Below are 20,362 nucleotides of genomic sequence, written 5' to 3'. Positions count from 1 at the left end.
CTGATCCCCATGGTCCTGTTCTCCACTGGTTTCCTCTGATTGATGGATGGACCCCCTGATTTTGATTATCTTCTGGTTTGTGAGTTAATGGAAAATTCCTGCCTGGTAAATGGCTTGGCTGCTCAGAGGAACTCGGAAAGTGGCTGTATGTGGGAGGGCAGGCTGCCAGGTTACATTCTTGTTCTATCACAGGGCGGACTTCAGGGTCACAGTAATTCTCATTAATTGGCTGATGATAGTTGATGCATAAAACTTGTCGAGTTGTTTTTCCATGGCCACAGGAAGCTGAACACTGATCACAAATTCAGCCAATAAACTACATTATCTTAAATAGCAAGTATTATATTAAAATTTTTCATTTCATTTTTTTCACATAAAAATACTTACAGGTGACCAATTCCCTGTTTGCCACTCTCCACAAGGGCTAAAACAGACAGCTATTTCAGCTGGTCGGGGTAAGTGGGCACAATATGATTCATCTGCTATTCCATCGTAAGCATCACGACAGCTTACATAGCGGGCTTGATTCCCTCTTCCACAAGACACAGAGCACTAAAAAAATTGAATAATACCAAGGAGTTATACAGGACATTTCCACATCCCTTACACTTGGCTGTTGTTCAAATTTCTAAACCTCAAGTTTATTGAAAAAAGTTAAATTATAAATACTATCACCTGGCATCATTTCTGAGTCAAAGACAGGGCAGTGAATATCCCAATGAGTTTAGAAAATAAATTTCACAAATCAGATATTTGTGGTAATGAAACAAAATACTCAGCTTCTAGGAATATTGATTAGTTGATTGCCAAAATTTAAAAAAGAACAGAAAATATTTTATGTAAGAGAATCTTAAGATATCATTTAAGATAACTTTTGAAGACCTAGGTAATAGAGTAGATAGGCTCTCATAATTAAAATATTCAGAGAATATGTGAAACTTAAAAATATATCTTTCATATATTTTCATATATCTGTCTTTCATATATTTAGTATATATTTTCATATATACTAAAGTGAGTATATACTCCGAATAGATTAAAGCCTTCAGTTTAGAAAAACAACATGAATATGTGGTAGTTTAAATAAAGGCTGATAAAAAGCATCACATCTGCTTCTCATAACAACCTGGGACATAAATATTATCATCCCCTGAACTGGTTTGCAAGGCAGAAATAGAGACACAGATGTAGAGAACAAACGTATGGACACCAAGGGGGTAAAGTGGGGTGGTGGTGGTGGGATGAATTGGGAGATTGGGATTGAAATGTATATGCTAATATGTATAAAATAGATAACTAATAAGAACCTGCTGTAAAATAAAATAAAAGTTAAAAAAATAATCAATAAATATTATCATCCCCATTTGGTAGATCAGAAAATAGAGCTAGAAAACTTAAATTTCTTCTCAGAGACACAGAGCTCTTGAAAGGCAGAACAGGATTTAGTCATTAAATTATCTAATTCTAAACCTTATATTCATCAAAATACCTGAGAATGAATGCATACATTAATTTGGCAAATCTGTAGCAACTATTTTGTGGATGTCTGAAAGGCTCCATAGTAGAAACACTGTACCTCTTAAAGGAATTCACTTACTGGAGTCCAAGAACCATATCGCCATTGTGCTATCTTTCCCATGGGAAGGGCTGGTAATGAAGTGGCCCCAATTTTAGGGATAATTGGGCAAGGTGTAACAATACAGTCCTGTTCAAAAGAAAAATGTGTCTCACAAAACATCAATGAATTAATTAACATTCTGCTTTATACTAAATCCTATACTTCATTTCATCCTCCACATATATAAGTAAAGAACATTTGCACTCTAAACTATAAAGAAGCGATGTAAAGGTTTATATTTTTCAAAAGTACAAAATATGGGCTTCCTTGGTGGCGCAGTGGTTGAGAGTCCGCCTGCCGATGCAGGGGATGCGGGTTCGTGCCCCGGTCCGGGAAGATCCCACATGCCGCGGAGTGGCTGGGCCCGTGAGCCATGGCCGCTGAGCCTGCGCATCCGGAGCCTGTGCTCCGCAACAGGAAAGGCCACAGCAGTGAGAGGCCCGCGTACCAAAAAAAAAAAAAAAAAAAAAAAAAATGTACAAAATATTATCAAGGGCTAGAAGTGGATAGTATGACTCTGAAGGCTAAAGTTTGGATGATTCTGCCTGATGGTTGAAAAGCAAAGAGTAATAGTCCTTCAAAAATACCACTAAGCTGAAACCTCCTGAATGAACACAGGAGGCTCCCTTAGGCAGTATGACACGCTTTAGAGGTTCAGCCTTCTGCAGTTCAAAGGATGGAAATATAAGTTAAATGAGTGAGCCAATGGCAGATAAAGAGTAAAAAAAATGCATCAATAAAGCTGGCAAAACCAAGAACAATATACTTTCTGATGCCCACATACCTTTTGTAAAAAATATTTATTTATTTATTTATTTGGCTGTGCCAGGTCTTAGTTGCAGCATGCAGGATCTAGTTCCCTAACCAGGGATCGAACCCAGGCCCCCTGCATTGGGAGCACGGAGCCTTTGCCACTGGACCACCAGGGAAGTCACCCACATACATTTTTAAGGCAAAGAAGTTTAAATGGAAAAAATACGTATGGAAATAATTTTAACATATCAATAATCCTCCTGTATCAAACATTTTTGTTTATAATCCATGAAGAGGTGTCCTTTACCTGCCTGTCACTTGGGCGACTAGCTCCATGGCACACTCTATCATCTAGCACTGCACTAAGTAGCTCATTGACACATTTCACAGCACGCATCTGGTACCCCTGTCCACACGTGGCTGTGCACTGAAAGAATATAAGCAGATACCAAACACCATTGTTCAAAAATTACATAAACTTAATTTTCTTTGTAAATAGACAGTTAAGAATATACTTTCAGTAGACATTTTTATTAGTCCTTTATACCAGATTCTAGACTTAAAATGAGCAAACTGAATCAACACACATCTTTATTCAAATTTATGGAGATGCTAATAAAATAGTGAAGTTAAAATGGACAATTATTATATCTTTAAAGTTATCATGTAAAAATATCAATAGAAGCCTGATATTTTGAAGGCAGAGTCAATACAGTTTAGAGAAACTAAATACTTTTCAAAATCGACCTGGTGCATGCATGTCATTTAATACGCTAAGTAAATTTCAAAGAGATAAAGGAAGAGCATAGGACAGAGTTAAAGGGCAGATGAGAGAAGGTTTCCCAGCAACTGTGGCAACCTGTGTAGGATAATAAGCTGCCCACCCTCATCCAGCAGATTCCTAGCCGCCTGTTTGGCAAAACTTCCCAACAATGCCTACTCTAAATACAGTAAAGATAATAATTTAGACACCGAACATGAAAATGTCTATAGTTTAAATAAAGCGGATGAAAGCATAAAAAATTTTTTATTGAAGTATAGTTGATTTACAACATTATGTTAGTTTCTGGTGTATAGCAAAGTGATTCAGTTATTTATATATATATTCTTTTTCATATTATTTTCCATTACGGTTTATTACAGGATATTGAATATGGTTCCTTGTGAAAACATAAAATTTGTAGCATTTTTCTTAACAAAACTGAATTAAAAAGCAAAGCTAGAATATTTACCACAGCAACATTAGCAGTACTGACAAAATTGTGCAGGTAGGGATTTACATTTCAGGAATCTTTTTCCAAAAAAAAACCCAAATTTAGATGCAGCCACTAAAGAGTGAATACACCACAAGTTCTGTGTTATTCTGTAATGATGGATTACAGTAGAAAAACCCTTATCATATACTCACAGAACTCCATGGTCCTACTTGCCAGGAAGCACATGCATGAAGCTCACATGGTCTCAAAGACTCAGGCTTGGTGCTTGGATCACAGAAGCCATCACTCAAGTGATCTTCATTCAGTTGACACCACACCTGCCGCTGCCTTGTTCCTTTTCCACATGTAACAAGACACTGTAAGAATACAACTGACCATTATTTTCAGTATTAGTCAGCACATATACCTACAAAATATATAATGAATGATCAATTTGCATATTCAAATACAGTTGAAAGACCATTCCTAAGGACATTTTCCCTTTACTCCTCAGAAAAATCAGAGATATACACGGGGTAAAATCAGCCATCCCAAACTTCTGCTGCCCAAATCCCAGTGCAACATCCATTTGTTCCAGAAACAAAGGTACAAAACTAACCTTAGAACAAGTGTATATCTCAGCCTACTGTGGACACTATGAAAGTGGTTATAGATTAAACATCAGTATGTCATTGTTGGCCAGATATTGTAAACAGTTAAAGAACGAACCATTTTTAAATGTTTTATACCTTGATAAAGTTATTTACCACATGATAAAATAAATTGAAATATTTTTTTGAATTATATAGCCTTCGATTGCAAAGCTCTCCTACACAATGTTATAACAGTTCTAAGCCTCATGGGTTTAATGTTACCTCACTCCACTCACTAGTGGCCCAACTGGGACAGGAAAATTCATTGCAATTCTCAGTTGTCACTCGGGGAAGTTCCTGGCATTCTCTGTCAGCAAGACGGTGGCCAAAGTTATTTATACAGTAAGATTCTCGAGACCTCTCTCCTCCTCCACAACTCCTGGAACACTGATTAAAAAAAGAAAAGTGGTGACAAATGGACACAAAATTAAAATTTTAACAAAACTTTAGAGTGACAAATATTTAATTAGAGGTAAAAAAAAAAAGGAGCAACTTTTCTTAAGCAATCTTTTTCTTTGTACCTGGGACCATTCTGAATAATGCCACCTTGTTAAGACACAGTCACCATGGCAGGGTTCTCGGGTCGGAGGTTTAAGCTGGTCACCACAGTAGTGGTCATCTACTGGAACAGTATGTCCTTTATGAATGGAATACTTCATACAGTGGATGTCCAATGACTTATATCCTTGACCACAAAGGGATGAACATTCACTTTTGCCAATGATGTGCCACCTTCAAAAAATGATGTTATTACATTTAGGAGGTATGCCAATGAACACAATTTAAAAATGGATTCACAGAAACTCAGGCATATCATTCATCTTTAAAATTTTGTTGCAATTAATGGACAAGCTACCTAAAAATATTTGATGTATCATTGATTTAGGGATGAAAACTTCTTAGACATCACAGAGCCCAAACTTTCATTTTATAGATGAGAAAATGAAGACCAGAGGTGCTGTACATTCAAATGGTATGAACGCCTGACTTGTCAGAAATCTTACTTTTTTTCCAAATAAAATCTAACTTGCACTCCAAATACATAAACATGGAGTGTCTGGTTAAAGACAGAAGTAGGGAACCAGCTATACAGGCACTTGGAGGCAGCTTTGGAGGTCCTAGGAACCCACGCCTCCCGCTAGACCTTTGAAAACAACTAGTTGAGATCAAGATTGCTCAGTTACGTAGTAGAAGATTTAAGACTAGAACTGAATATATTTGACTCATCATCAGGGAGTGCCTCCCTATGCAACCTTTATTTGACTGAGGATCAGGGAATATCTGGGAATATGACTACATCAATAAAGATAAAGCCTTTACAAGTTGGTAAACTTGGTTTTTGTAAGGCATATCACATTTTCTCATTAACTCAAGTAATCTATTTTTAGACATGTTTCCAGGGAAAACATTTTTTTCCACAAGTAAAATCTGCCAGTTTGAGCCACATTATCTCAATTACAGTCTAGCAATCTCTCAGACAATATGAGTGCACTAGTACAGCAGATAAGAGAATTCATGGAGTTCCTTTCCATCCCACCTGCACCTCAAGGGTTTCACTGTGCTTCACTCTACTGCAATGTAGAGGATGCACCTTGTACAGGCTGTTCTGTCATTAGCCTTTCACTATAGGCCTTCAAATACCACCATAAATACATAAAAATTCTCATCCTTGCTGAGTCAAAGAGGTTCTGGCCATCCCTGAAAGTTGACTGTCACCTGCTATATGGGGGTTATTGCTCTTAGCTTCACTCTAAAACCCATCACAGATAATCAAATAACAAGAATTTTAGAAGAACAAACTTTCTGCCATGATCTAGGATCACGTTCCTAACGTTTAACGGACAAAATGCTGATAAGATATAGAAATCAATTTATTGATTAATCCTCAAACTTTAAAAGTTTATTGGTTCATGAGTTCAATGAGAATTATAGGATAGTGCTACAAAATGTATTGTTTCAGATCTTTAAACCATAGGTTTTCAGATTAGAGTTTTCCTGTATTTATTTTACAGACAAATTTGATTCGATTTCTTACACAAAATATTGAGGCCTCTATACTGGAACTCAGCAAATACTATGAATAAAAAACTCAAACCAATTGCCGAGTTTCACAATAAGTTAGTGAGTCTAAAGTTTTTTTTTTTTTTTTTTAGCATTACGCGGGTCTCTCACTGTTGTGGCCTCTCCCATTGCGGAGCACAGGCTCCGGACGCACAGGCTCAGCGGCCATGGCTCACGGGCCCAGCCACTCCGCGGCATGTGGGATCTTCCCGGACCGGGGCACGAACCCGTGTCCCCTGCATCGGCAGGCGGACTCTCAACCACTGTGCCACCAGGGAAGCCCGAGTCTAAAGTTTTTTAACCGAAGGGGCAAAGGATAGACATTAATTACATGTCCACCCTGTGAGAGGCACTACACTAGATGCTTACATCTTACCTCACTTACTGATTTTAACCTGGTTACATTATACATTATTTCTCTTTTACTTACCTTAGTTCACAGTCTGTATTGCACCTTTCAGTCACCAACAATGGAAGTGGTAAGTGGTCACATCTTTGATCAGACACTACCATATGATCACTCTTACGTACGCAGATAATTTTTCTTCTATGAAGACCTTGGCCAAAGCCAAATGAAAATTTAAAATTAAAGGAAAATTCACATAAGGAGATGTTGCATAATCATTTACTTCTGCTAATAGCCTGAAGGATTAAGCTAAGAAAGCAAAAAAAGAAAAAAAATTCCAACATAGCATACAAATAGGCTAGCATATTGATCTAGTCAGGAATGACTTTCTGCAATAAGCAAGCTGAATCCTGAAACACTGAGGAGTTTGCTTAGTAGAGAGACATAAGGGAAGGTGGGACAGGTGTGGAGTAGAAAGAAATTTATTATAGCTGTATTGAAGTGTTGTTAATAGAGAACTGAGTGGCCAGGGTCAGTGCTGACGATACATGATACAGGATACACAATACATGATACACTACACCCCTGTTCCCCATTATTTGCTTCCCTTTTCCCTGTAACAAAATTACAGTCTCCACTTGCTACAGTGTTACTATAACTTCCTATAGGAGGAGCAGACTTCGCTGCCCATTGACATCAGGCTTATGACAACCACCTGTAAGGGGATGTGACCTATTCCAGTTCCAAGCAGAAGCTCTAAAAGCCACGGTATGCTTCTGCCAACTCTCTTTCCCTTTTCCCTCCGTCTCTAAAATAGCCTTTCCCAGATGGGGCTGATCTTTCAGCCTGGAATCATGAATGAAAAAGGCAGTACGGACAGACTTTAGTTCATAATAATGGATCAATTGTAATAAATGTGCAACACAAATGCAAGATGATAATAATAGGGGAACTGGGGAGAGAGGGTATGGAAGAAGGGGGAATATGAAAATTTTCTGTACTTTCTGTTAACTTTTCTATAAACCTAAAACTTCTTTTTTTTTTTTGCGGTACACGGGCCTCTCACTGTTGTGGCCTCTCCCGTTGAGGAGCACAGGCTCTGGATGCGCAAGCTCAGCGGCCATGGCTCACGGGTCCAGCCGCTCCGTGGCATGTGGGATCTTCCCGGACCGGGGCATGAACCCGTGTTCCCTGCATTGGCAGGCAGACTCTCAACCACTGCGCCACCAGGGAAGCCCTAAACCTAAAACTTCTTTAAAAAAATAAAGTCTATTAATTTTTTTTTGAAAAATGACATGGATGCAGATACCAAGCTGGAGAAGAGTCAGAGCCAATTAGCAGCCAACACATAGTATGAGCGAGAAATAAACCTTTGTTGTTCTAAGTCATTGAGACTTGGCGGTTGTTTGTACGGGGCATAACCACAGCAAAAGCAAACTAAGAGAAGCCACAGGGGCCAGAGTAGACTGAACTTTGCACTTTCTGCAATGAGGAGACAGGAATAAGTTTAAGCCATCAGTGCCATGGTCAAATTTCTGTTTTATCCAAGTTCAACTGTATACTTTCAGTTAGTTAAACATGAACATGCATTTTTATCTCTGCTCCTTCCTAAATACCATCTGAGGTAACTATAAAGAATTTTGAAAAGGCAAAAACCTGAAGGAACAAAAAGAATAAAGAAGGAAACACAGTAGGCAAGAAAAGGAAATTCTGAATATGAAAAGAAGATGGAAATAACTATTGTAGTAGAGCCAAGGAAGCTGAAATCTAAGGCCATGGAGGAAGAAAGTAAGAAACAAACCATTCATGCCACAGAATCCAAGCAAAGTCCAGGAGTCAAAAACACCAGGTTCCTCTAAAGAGGTGAATGTGTGAGGGGCAGGCCTGAAAAAATGGAGAAGTGACTGAATACTATTTATGAAGATCGGTCAGACTCCTACCTTCTCATCGAGAGCAGCACTGTCCAATAAAAACATGACGTGAACCATATGTAATATTACATTGTCTTGTAGTGACATTAAGAAGTACAAAGATAGAAGTATCCAAATATCCAAATAGGATCATTTCCACCTGATAGCAATGTAAACATTATTGATGATGTATTTTACATTCTTTTTTCATACTAAGTCTATAGAATTCATTGTGCATTTCACACTTACACCACATTTCAATGGGCTAGCCACATGTGGCTAGTGGCTACCATATTGGACAGCAAAGCTCTAGAGAAGGTGAACTTGAGGGCACAGACACAGCAGCTGAGGGAAGTTAGGGAGTTGTACTAAAAAGGGAAGTTGTACTAAAAATAGGGGTATTCAGTAAAAGTCCCATACTGAATGATGAGACCCAGGCCCACTGGGCTCTCCCGCCATTTCCCTCTGGCTCCAAGCCAATTTTTATGGTTTCTCCCATCCCCTAACTGACCATCAGAAGATGGGAGAATTCCTCTCTTGGAAAACTCTTCAGCCCAAGAAAAAAGGTCAAATGACAATGACATTTGGGGCTTCTCCCCCAGTGACACAAGAAAGGGCTACTTAGAGATCCAATTACTCTATAATGAGGGTTGACTTATCTAACCAACACAGGACTTTCAGTTAGGACTTTAGTCTTAAATATGAACAAACAGCAAAGGATCAGCAGACACTTTAGGAAAGTCACTCACACAAAAGAGACCAAAAGAAGCAGAAGCAAAACAGAACTAAGATGAAATAGATATGTCAGGGGGCAGAAGAAACTTACAAGACTAAGATTAATACTCTCAAGGACATGGGTATTGCATCCATGAAACAAAAGCAAGCTGTTGAGAAGAAACATTAAGAAAACAAGGTACATTTGGAGAGGAAATTAGGAGATAAGAGATCAGTCCAGGAGGCTGGATATCCAGACAATACAAATTTTACAAAGATAGGAGAGAAAATTTAAAGTGAAGAAATTATCAAAGAAATCATGCACAAAACTTCTCAAGTCAAAGAATCTATGTTTCCTGATTGGAATGCATCCTAATTACCTAGGAAAATAGACGAATAAAAAAGCCACACCGACACACATTGTCTTGATAGTCCACACCAGCAGAATTAAGGTGGGGAGAAACAAAACTTCCACATCAGGAAGTATCATATCCAAGCACAGGAAATCAGAAAATGAGCCAGAAAACAAGATTTTCAACATTCTAAAGGAAAATAGTCTAGTTTAGAATTTTATATGAGCCAAGCTATCAATCCAATGCGCGAATAGAATAATGCTATTTTCAGAGAGAAAAAAAATTTCAAAAACCTGCCTCTCTTTCTCAGGAAAGTACTGACAGATATGTTCCCCGCAATGGAGGAAATAAAAAGAGGAATTCATAGGATTTAGAACACAGGGAATCAAATACATAAAAAAGGGAAAGTGCATGATGACAGCCGTGTAACAGGCCTGAAAAGCAACACGGCCAAGTTAGAGCAGGAGAGAAGAGGGCCACAGGAGCAACAGATGAGGGAAAATAAAGGAAAAGTGAAACTGATACATTGAATAATGTGCTTCAAAATATTAAGACAAAATTTATAGCACTCACAAAAAGTTGGGGGACTGATCATTTTCAGTATACAGGAAACAAGTAAACAAAACTGAAGAAACTTCACTTTAAAGAAACCCCAAAGTTACACACACTCATCAAAGGAGCTATAATCATAGTATATGTTGTGGCAATTGATTTAATAGCTCCTTTCCTCCTGCACACAAGAGAGCTCTCCTGGTTCAGACTTCCAAACTATCTCAAAATGCCTCGTCCCACCTTTCATTTGGATCTTGTTATTTTTTATTTGGTGTGTTCCCCACATTTTAGAATGTTCTTTCACTAAACTGTTACTTAGGTTTCTTCTAGCTCCCCATATCCACTGCCACAGACCAGCTTACCCAGTTATGCTGGAATGCTTGTCCCAGCTCCCCAAACCGAAATTCTCTTCTATAAAGCATAACCAGGGTCTTTCGTCAAAATGAATTCCTCCATCTCCTGTGTTCCTAAAGCTTTGTTCCTACTTACAGCGTTGTCCCAGTCAGCCTGGCATCATCTACTTCAGTCTCCCTCCCCGGAGACACTGCTCAAACAGGAATGCCTGTTTCCATGCTATCATCTGGGCACCCCTGTCCCGACACCACAGGACGAAGTCTGTGCCTTTTTTTGAACGGGATACCACAATTTCTTTGGCACCTTGAGGTCAGTTTGTTAAAATGTCCCGCATGTTTCCATCATCTGTGATCACTGCCTCTGGCCACCTACCTTCTCTCAGCTCTTTTCCATACTGTTCTGATCTGCCTCTCTTCTGACTCACTGCTCCCCTAATTGCCAAAACTTGTCTCTAGTCCCCATCGGAACTACCTTTCCATTCTATACAAACTTCCCTATATCTTCCCCTTTCATCTCCTCAAACTGCCCCCTCCATCTTTCCTGGGGTCTTCTCCGTGCATACCTGTAGCATTGCATTTACCATTTAAAACTAAGATGACCTACATATGCCTCTGTTTCATCCATATGACTTTAAAGCTTTCATGCAAATTCAGGGTCCTAATAATCCAAAACAAAGTAGCCTCTCAATAAACATTTACTGATTTGCACAAATGTAGCATCACACAACTAGGTATTCGTAATTACAGATTGCCCAAAGACACCAGTCTCTTCATTTGCTTTCTCTACTACAAATTTCGCTGTTTTTCCATCTCCCTCTGTATTCCTTTCAGTTACCCATCCATCAGTACAAACACATTTCCTTGTGGTCAGGGAAGGGAAATAAAAGAATGAGAGAATGTTGACACTCCAACACTAAAAGAGGGAGATGGGTGGCTGGGAAAGTGTGTTGAGGGGAAAGGACAAGAGGGTGGGTATTTCACTGGGAAACAGAGTCCCAGTTAGAGAACCCTTCTGTGACGGCGAGAAAGAGAACGAGGACGTGATAGGGAAGAAGCAGTGATGGAGAACGTTGAAAAGGGTAGAGATAAGGGAGGCTGTTAAGTATAAGAACCAAAGAATAAGTGGGGAGAAAAGCAGGAAGAGAAAAAAAGACAGAAAACCTCTGTATGTCTGTGTGGTGTACGTGCGTGGATTCCACAGGCAGTCAGACTCAAGAGCACCCCAGATTATACCAGCATGCAGAGCTGAACTTTTGTCTCTTTCATTTAATACCAGTGTACCTTGACACATTTTTGTACAGTCTTGCCATGGTCCATATGGGTCCCACGTGAACAGATCACTCTTCTCTTCCATGGGGATATTGAAGGAATAACGTACATCAGGGTTGTAGAGATTACCCACACATAAAACCTCAATAAAAATACAAAGGGGCATACCATTAATTCATAAAAGATATACTCTTAAAAGATATAATTTTTATGTTTAATAATAAATGCAAAGCACTTAAGCATCATACTTTACTAACATGATTAAAACTGTCTTATTAACGACTACTGAGAATTTACCTGCAAAAGAAGTTCTTCTTCCAGCCGATCAGTACTATTAATTCTTTCAATCGAGTTGTTTGAACCACTGTATTCAAAAATAGCTCCTTGTACGTTGATTTCCTTTTTGGACATACTTACAACAAAATTCCCATTCAAAAGAAAATTCCCTTGAGTGTCTGATAATGCTGTAAAAGGAGAGTACTCATGAAATAGCAAAACCACTCAATGGTACAGAAGCATTTTTAACTTTTATAATTCACATCCTTTTTTGAAATTAGAAAATATAAACATAAATTAATATGGAGGAAATAAACTTTATTTTACTGTAAAGTGGTATCTAAGCCATATGCAGGGAAACTTCAGCACATCAGCCAAAGACATGAAAATAAATTCACCCCATAATTTTTCCTTCTGAGAAGGTCATGTTCCACAAGGTGTGCAGCTCTGGGAGAGACACACAAGAAGTGGGAAAACAGAAAGAAGTCATGCACGGGCCTGCAGACAGATCAGCTAAATCAATCCTGGTCACCCATGGTGAGGAAAGAAAGGGCAGCCAGACTGCTGCGGCATTTCGTTAATGCTTATCTTGGAAAAAATGTACAAAGCTTCAACACTCTAGCGTCAACGTTCTAAAAGGCCATGCCTCTCCACTCCTCTCTCTGTAAACATCTGGATCTTCTTCATGGCAAGGCATTCATCACTGCTTACGCATACGTGAGTGACTGCTGCTTTTCGGAATCCTCTGACCTCCCTCTCTGTTCTTACCCCTTCTTATTCTCTCTTTTTCCCCAATGACAGGTATTAATATCAGCCTATCAAATATGTATCCTTATGTCTATCTATATACTAATATTTACATATGTATATAATAGAGTATGTAACAATATGTATTCACGATTTGTTATTTTTTATTTATTTATTTTTTTGTTGTTGTTACTTTTTAAACGCAAAAAGTACATGGTGTCCACAGTGATGTGGTAGTAAAAAGACCACAGAATTTGGTATTAGAACAACTGGTTTAAATTCAAGTTGTTCCAATTAATTACTATGTGATCTTGGATAAACTACTTGCTTCCTAACTGCATAAGAGGAATAATAAAAATTCTTACCTCACAGGCTTTTAATCGGAATCAAATTTGGAAAGTGTTTGTAAAAGTGTATAAACTGTAAAAAAGCACTGTGCTTTTTTTTAACTTTCAAGAGGATATATGATATTTTAAATTTTATACTAATAAAAACTCCATATTAATAAAATACATTTTTGCTGCTTTACTTCTCAGTGGAATAACTGTTTTGGAAAACATTTGTTTGGTCTTCCAGGGAACCCCACCCAAAGCATACAAATTACCTATGATTAAACTTACTAAATACTACACACCTCAAAGCAACCATGAAGGGATTACTGCCAAAGACATTTGGTGTTCCTGTGTCTGTATGGACTATTGTGATTGTCTTTATACATTGCACTGAATTCAATGAAGAACAAATAAAGTTCCACATTTATCCTATAAAATGAAAATCTGGACATTATCAGAAGTGTATAGGCCTATTTAAGGGACTACCAGTTACATTAAAACTAAGGGAAATAAACAAAACTTTACTGAGAAAAATTGTATACATTTCATTATTTTTAGTTACCAAAAGCAAATTTCATAAATATAAATATTTTACAAGTCCTTTCTAATGACTTCACATGTTTATTTTGCTCACTCCATTTAGATTTTGATATTTCCATTAGTAGTTCTTTTACAAAGTATAGTGATACTTTATTGGTGAACATTTCCAATTTTTAAACTTGGGCAGAACCCAAATATCTATATTTGGATCCTAAGAGAGACATATTAAATTATCTAAAATATGGTAGCATATATCTATGTATATGCAAAAAGAATTTCAACTAAATGTAAAATGTTAAAACATTTACATTTGATTTTCTTTGGGAAATTTTTTGCATTTTTTATAGAGGTGAAATTGACATAACATAGAATTAACCATTTTAAACTGAAGAATTTGATAACACTTAGTACATTCACAATATTGTATAACCACCGCCTCTACTTAGTTCTAAAACTTTTTCATCATCCCAAAAGGAAAACCTGCATCTATTCAGCGGTCGTTCTCTTTACAATTGACTCTATAATGCCAAATATAATTCTTGAGATAAGCTGTTCATTACATATTCAGATTTCAAGTTAGAAGAGTTGATTACTTGGGCCAATATTTCACATTTCATTAATGTGAAGCAGGTACTTTCTCATTATCAGCTTTGCATCACCAGTTTGGTGAATTATGAATTAGTCAATATTAAGGTATTTATCAGACACAAAGAAAAGGTTTGTAAAGCATTCTTTTCATCTCTGGGCCTAAGTGAAATTCTTTAAGCCTAAAAGCTAATTCCCAAAAATAAACAACAACTGAAATTTATACTCTAGAATTAGCTAAAGGACAATATACTATAACTATACTCATTAACATCTAAAAATATGAAACCATAGTTCTTTCTGCCTTTCTGTAACATAAGAGCTTTGTAAAAGTTGTATTTAAAGACTTTTGCTACATGGTAAAGACATTTAAGAAAATTCTTTAAAACATTTAACCCCAAAGAGGTCTATAATTAACCTTAGATAAAGATAGAAGGATAGAGGATTTTATTCTAAATACACAACACAACTTTAACTGAATATAACCTCTGGTTTTCTAAAACACCCTCATGGGAAAAAACGTTTAATTTACTTTCCAGAATTTAGTTAAGGATTTTTAAGATAGGATATGGTGTGTAGCTCAAAAAGAAATCACACATAGGGAATCAGATGACTTAAGCTCAGTGTGAACTGAAATTGCATGTTTGTTCAATTTAGTTAAGGATTTTTAAGATAGGATATGGTGTGTAGCTCAAAAAGAAATCACACATAGGGAATCAGATGACTTAAGCTCAGTGTGAACTGAAATTGCATGTTTGTTCAAGGGGCTCTTCTTGCCTTCCAAGAATTTACAGCACCCACAGACCTCTGTGAAATTGCACACGAACCACATACTGGCTGCTGTTTAACTAAAAATGTTTACCCAGGTAATTGTCATCTTCTGGTTTTCCAGAATAGCTGTGCTGAAGAATATCAATGTTTGTTGCTCCTGGGGGAATCTTTACAACGACATTATAACCTGCAATAGAAGTTTACACAAGTTAACTTTCACAAAAAGCAGAACAGACAGGAGGCTAGTACTGCTGAAAGAAAAATCTGAATAGCATAGCAGACTTAATTTCATTTTATCTTTGAAAGATGATATCGTGCTTATTCTTCTTGAATCAGTGCCTTATATAAATTACTAAGGATTAAGAAAAAGTGGTTGTTGTCTGGAAATACACAGTCTGGGATTCTTAAAGTACATTTCTTAATTACTCTTACTTCTAAAATTCTGAATATAGAATAAGAATGAAACTAGTATTTTAGCTCCTGAACTATTTAGTACACATATTCATTTAAAATTTGACCAATACTTTTACATCTTATACTTCCTAATGAGGAAAAAAATTCTAAATGCTATTCACAAGTCCAGGAGATATAAAAATAGGTGGTCATTGCTATATGTGTACACAGACTCAGTGAACAGCAAAATAATGAAAGTTAAAGAGAACATTTTTCTTAAGCTTTTAGGTTCTAGTGTAAGCAAGAATCCCTATAGCTACCCCCCAAATTTTACATTATTTTGTAAAGTCTACTAACAAATTGTCAAGAGAAAAGTAAAAAGTTTACTCAAGAGAAATGAAAATGTTTCTGTTTTATGAGACCAAATTCAACAACACTGGCACTTCTCAAAAGATGAGGAAACACTATATCAAATATACATTAAACAAGAAGCAACGTTTCTCCTGCACTAAAACCACTCATGTCACAGTTTTCTGAATACTCTCAGGTTTTAAGTCAACAATTAATTTTGCTCTAGTGATATTATTCTAAGTTTTTCCTTTCCCTTTTTAGGATTTTCCTCTTTTATTTAATATACAAAAGGAGTTAAAATTTTTCGTATGTACTGACTTGATAAATATAGAATGAACTTAAGAAAACGAAGTTTTCAAAGAGCTTACGTTTGAAACCTTGATATGAAATTACCTTGCATGTTTTTAGAGCAGCCTCATTTATTTATACCTCTTTAAGATATCACATTTAAACATAAAGTGATAAATGATCTGATGATTCTGTATACACTATATGCATATTGGGTGTAGGTTATAAGCCTACAAAAATAATTTTGACTCATGATTTTTTCACTATAAAATATCCCTACCAGCTCCACTATTTTATGTCTTTGCTATTTTTTCAAGAAAGCGTTTCTAGGCATTGCAAATGTGACAAAATGAAGGCTACCACCAGGGGGCAGTAATGTGACAAACGCTTTTCAAACCCTGCACAAGAGTTTAAGATCTTTTTCCGTTTGCAAACTGATTAAGTCATAGTACAATTTTGTCAAGGTTAAACGTATGATCATAATTTGGTGCATGTGGTTTTACACAGAAAAAAAAAAGTTTTTCAGTAAATACAGACCAGACTTTGATAAATGTGTGCCATTGGTTATAAAAGGGGATCAAATATTTACGGCTCCCGTGAAATAATGAATCATAATAACTAGAAAAATAATGTCAAATTATCTAGTAACTCAGATTCATAAGCACGACCAGAGTATGAAATGTACTATGCTTTTCATATAGATAAAAATATAAATTGTGTTTTAAATTATACTGCTTTAACTGAATTCTTACTAACTTAAAACAACTATGTTCAAACATATGTGAATACAATTTAAAGCTGAACAATAAAGCTGTAATAAAAAATACATTTTTATTTTGCAAGGAAAGTTTTAAAAGGCTGCTTTTTTTACCATAAAAAGAAAAAACGTTTTCTCAGAAAATTTAATGGAAAATGTCTGACATATTGTGTTCTCATAATAATTTTGAAGAAAAATGAAACCGTGGCCAAACATCAATTATATCTGTAATCCAGATACTTCTCGAAAAATCAAATGTAACACTAATTCCAGATTAGCACTGAAGTTAATGGTTTCATCCTTCACTTCAATCAGTTTCAATACATCATCAATACGAAACACAGTAGATAGGCCAGGTCACACACAAAAAAATGTGGTTCAAATGATTAAAAATAATTGAAAGCGAATTTCCTGGAAAAATTATAAATAAATACAATACAAATTACAGGAAGAGCAGTAAAAACATTTCTTTAACTGGGGGACTATTCACACACCATTGTCAAGCTGCACCACATTTACTCTAATAAATACACCTAACAAATTTTTAAGGATCAGATTTGTCTTAAAGCAGGTTATTCATTCATTAATTAATGTAATCATTAATTCAATGATACATCTGGTATAAGATTTAATTAATCATTATGAACTAAGGTATAGAATAGACAAAACAATAACGAGCCATTACTATTATTCCTTCATTATATACTCCATTATTATACCCAAAGAGAAAATTAGAAAGAACTGCACAGCTCACCATAATGGGCACTGTTGAAGGCACCTGCCATTGTCCTGCATGAGGAGTTATCCCCACCACACACTCCACATCTGTCTCTCCTGGCCTTGGAATTTAATACGTGATCACAGCCAGCTTGCTTCAAAATACAATAATTACAATGAACGTCATAAAAAGGACTAATGAAAAGCATGGTGCTTTATAAACAAAGTTCTTTTCAAAAATATTCTTTCAATTAATAGGAGATTCAATACACAGGGTTTTTTCAGAATACTGATCTTGTTTGTACACCAGTATTTTCACATATCTGTTCACATGGTTGAAAAAGCAATGTTTTTTAAAGGGTCATCCACATACTTCCTGCATCAAAATCACATGGCGTGGGATTTAAAAAGACAGATTCCCAGACTTTCTGAATTAAAATCCTTGGAGGTAAAAACCTAGGAATCCAGATTGTAACAAACACTGACAGTGATTCCCACATCCGTCATTTGAAAATCACTCTTTAAAGTCACGTAATTCAAAAGGGACAAAAAGTAACACATTACAATAACTCCAAAAAGATGTCTTTCATGATTCACTTTTTTCACTCATGACCTTAGAACTCTGGGAATTAAATGAGCACGTTTGAAAGAAACAATTTACTTCTTTAAAATTAATACCTAGCATAATAAACAGTGATTATGAAAAAGAATGAATAAATAAATAAAGGTGAAAGTATACATGGTTTGTTCTAGGGCTTTGAAAGAACAAGTGCAGCTCTTCTCCACACAGATGGTGTCCTCTGCATACATTGCAGTAACGTTTAGTTCTTTGGAATATTCCTTTAAATTTAGTGATCAGGAAAGTAAGAAAAATTCATAAGCCTCATGACTTTTTACTCACAAGGCAAATATTTCCAAAATGAAAATTTCATCCAGATAGTTTCTGAAAGTAACATGCATCTTTATGTTCAGATACTTGTCATATTTTTTCATGGTATCTGGCTTTCTGCTGTTAATTTAAATAAAACAAGTTTTTAAGGCCACCAAGTACACTTTTTCTAGTATTTAATCTATTCCCAAAGTGTAATTTAAGTTTCTCTGAACATCTCATTAGCCCTTTGGGTGCGAGGCCTTTCTCACCTAGGTAACTGGTAATAGATGTTTGGTTATAGGGAGAAGAAATTGGTCCTATTAAGTTCCACTTAATGAAAGGAATGAGTTCACAAGATGACATTTGTATTCTTTAGACAGCATTCACTATCCTAGTTCTCAAACTCACCATCCGTTTTTAAGATCACCATCTGCAATTTGCATGCTTTGATTCAGGGGCTCATCTGCTCTCACCTAGAATCCTGCTTAATGGCCTACCTAACTCCATTTCCTGACAATCCAGTACATTCTGAAGATTCTGACATGCAAATCGAATCACATCTCTTGCTTAACTCTAAATCCTTGTATTTTCAAGGACTTCAGGAAAAAATTTCATATAACAACCATCAGCTGGTAGCTACCTCCAACCCTGGCCCCTTACTTCTTCACCTTTCTAAACCTACTTACCCTGATAATTAGCTCCAGACTCACACCCTCCAAGAGCATTCCCCAAATCCTTTACCCACTTCCCCACAGAACAAGACACTCCTCCTACATCGTCCCCATGCCACCTTGCAGATGAGCCCATAGCACTGCATTCTACTTGTGTGTGTGCCTATCTCCCCCACAAATCTGTGTCCATATTGGCGGTAGGTGCTCTGTTTCATTCTTTCATCTTGGTGACTAGAACGGTATGTGACATCTAGCAGGTATTCGGTAAAAGTTTGCTGAATGTCTGTAAGAAGTAAGAGAATGGAGAGAGGGAGGGAGGATATCACTGCTTCTAACACTGAGGGGAAAAATGTCACCACAGAAGGGTCATGTTCGAAGTAGCAAAAGGACTTTACAACCCTTGGGTCCTAATACGTTCTATCTTTTTAGGAAGCTGACCTCATCTTTCATCTTGATTTTAAGTGCCATAGGCAAAACAAAATCAGCAAACTGATCTTACTGCTTCATGAGTCACTCCTAATGACGGAGAATGGCCTAGTAATAGGCAGCCCGGTAGCAACCAAGGATTGCTGCACTGAATTCACAAGAACGTATCTGAAGTCATAGAAGCAATATTTGGTTAGAGTTATAGAAGGAAAATAGTATTCTGAAAGTCATTTTAAATGCAGTAAGTTTACTTACCCGACACAGACCTTGAACACAGATGTCATTTGTTTCAGTTCCACAAGGAGTACCATCGGCAACCCTGTCCTTCAACTGGTAGAAGTTAGTGGTTCCAGCCACCCGACAATACAGTTTACAACGATCTTTCATGGCAACTGTAAGAAAAAATCAAATTCTGGGTGTACGATAACACAGCTATGTGTTCCTATGTCTCAAAACTTTTTACATTAAAAAAAATTCTAATTACTTACTCCCACTATACTTTGGAAGCCACCTCACATTAGGGGACAGACCATGGATGTTGAAATGTTTACCATCAAAATCAGAGCACTGCTTCTCACGAAAGTCCTGCTTGCCTTTTGGACATGAATCAGTGTTACATGATCGAAATTTCATCCTGCGGCCCACACAGTACTTTCCTCCGTTTCTTGGCCTAGTCAAATTCATTACATTGTAAAGCACATCAGTACAAGATTATTTCTGCCATTTACTTCTAAAACTCTTCCATTCCTTTCCAGGATCTGGAAAACCACTGATGTCCCACTCACACTTTCCTTTTTTAACAGAAGTATGTAACGTGGTTGTGAAGCAATTCTGTGGTTAATGAACTGTAGAAAATACA

General features: G+C 36.7%; 1 protein-coding gene across 1 annotated transcript in view; it reads right to left on the bottom strand.

Annotated features, from left to right (window-relative positions):
* ADAMTS20 (ADAM metallopeptidase with thrombospondin type 1 motif 20) overlaps window positions 1–20,362 on the bottom strand; it is a 208,422-nt gene that overhangs the window by 87,861 nt on the left and 100,199 nt on the right. The window contains exons 13-26 of the mRNA XM_032645453.1: window positions 19,992–20,173; window positions 19,759–19,895; window positions 17,573–17,690; window positions 15,121–15,216; window positions 12,076–12,242; window positions 11,791–11,920; window positions 6,712–6,838; window positions 4,742–4,952; window positions 4,443–4,607; window positions 3,780–3,944; window positions 2,679–2,798; window positions 1,598–1,705; window positions 388–552; window positions 2–292 (exon numbers count right to left, since the gene is read on the bottom strand). Coding sequence (XP_032501344.1) covers window positions 2–292; window positions 388–552; window positions 1,598–1,705; window positions 2,679–2,798; window positions 3,780–3,944; window positions 4,443–4,607; window positions 4,742–4,952; window positions 6,712–6,838; window positions 11,791–11,920; window positions 12,076–12,242; window positions 15,121–15,216; window positions 17,573–17,690; window positions 19,759–19,895; window positions 19,992–20,173 — 2,182 coding nt within the window. The remainder of the gene's footprint in view (window position 1; window positions 293–387; window positions 553–1,597; window positions 1,706–2,678; window positions 2,799–3,779; window positions 3,945–4,442; window positions 4,608–4,741; window positions 4,953–6,711; window positions 6,839–11,790; window positions 11,921–12,075; window positions 12,243–15,120; window positions 15,217–17,572; window positions 17,691–19,758; window positions 19,896–19,991; window positions 20,174–20,362) is intronic.

This window comes from Phocoena sinus, chromosome 10 (genome assembly GCF_008692025.1).
Source record: "Phocoena sinus isolate mPhoSin1 chromosome 10, mPhoSin1.pri, whole genome shotgun sequence".
NCBI classification, from domain to species: Eukaryota; Metazoa; Chordata; class Mammalia; order Artiodactyla; family Phocoenidae; genus Phocoena; species Phocoena sinus.
Note: the sequence above shows the minus strand (reverse complement) of the source record. Positions and strands in the feature narration are given on the sequence as shown.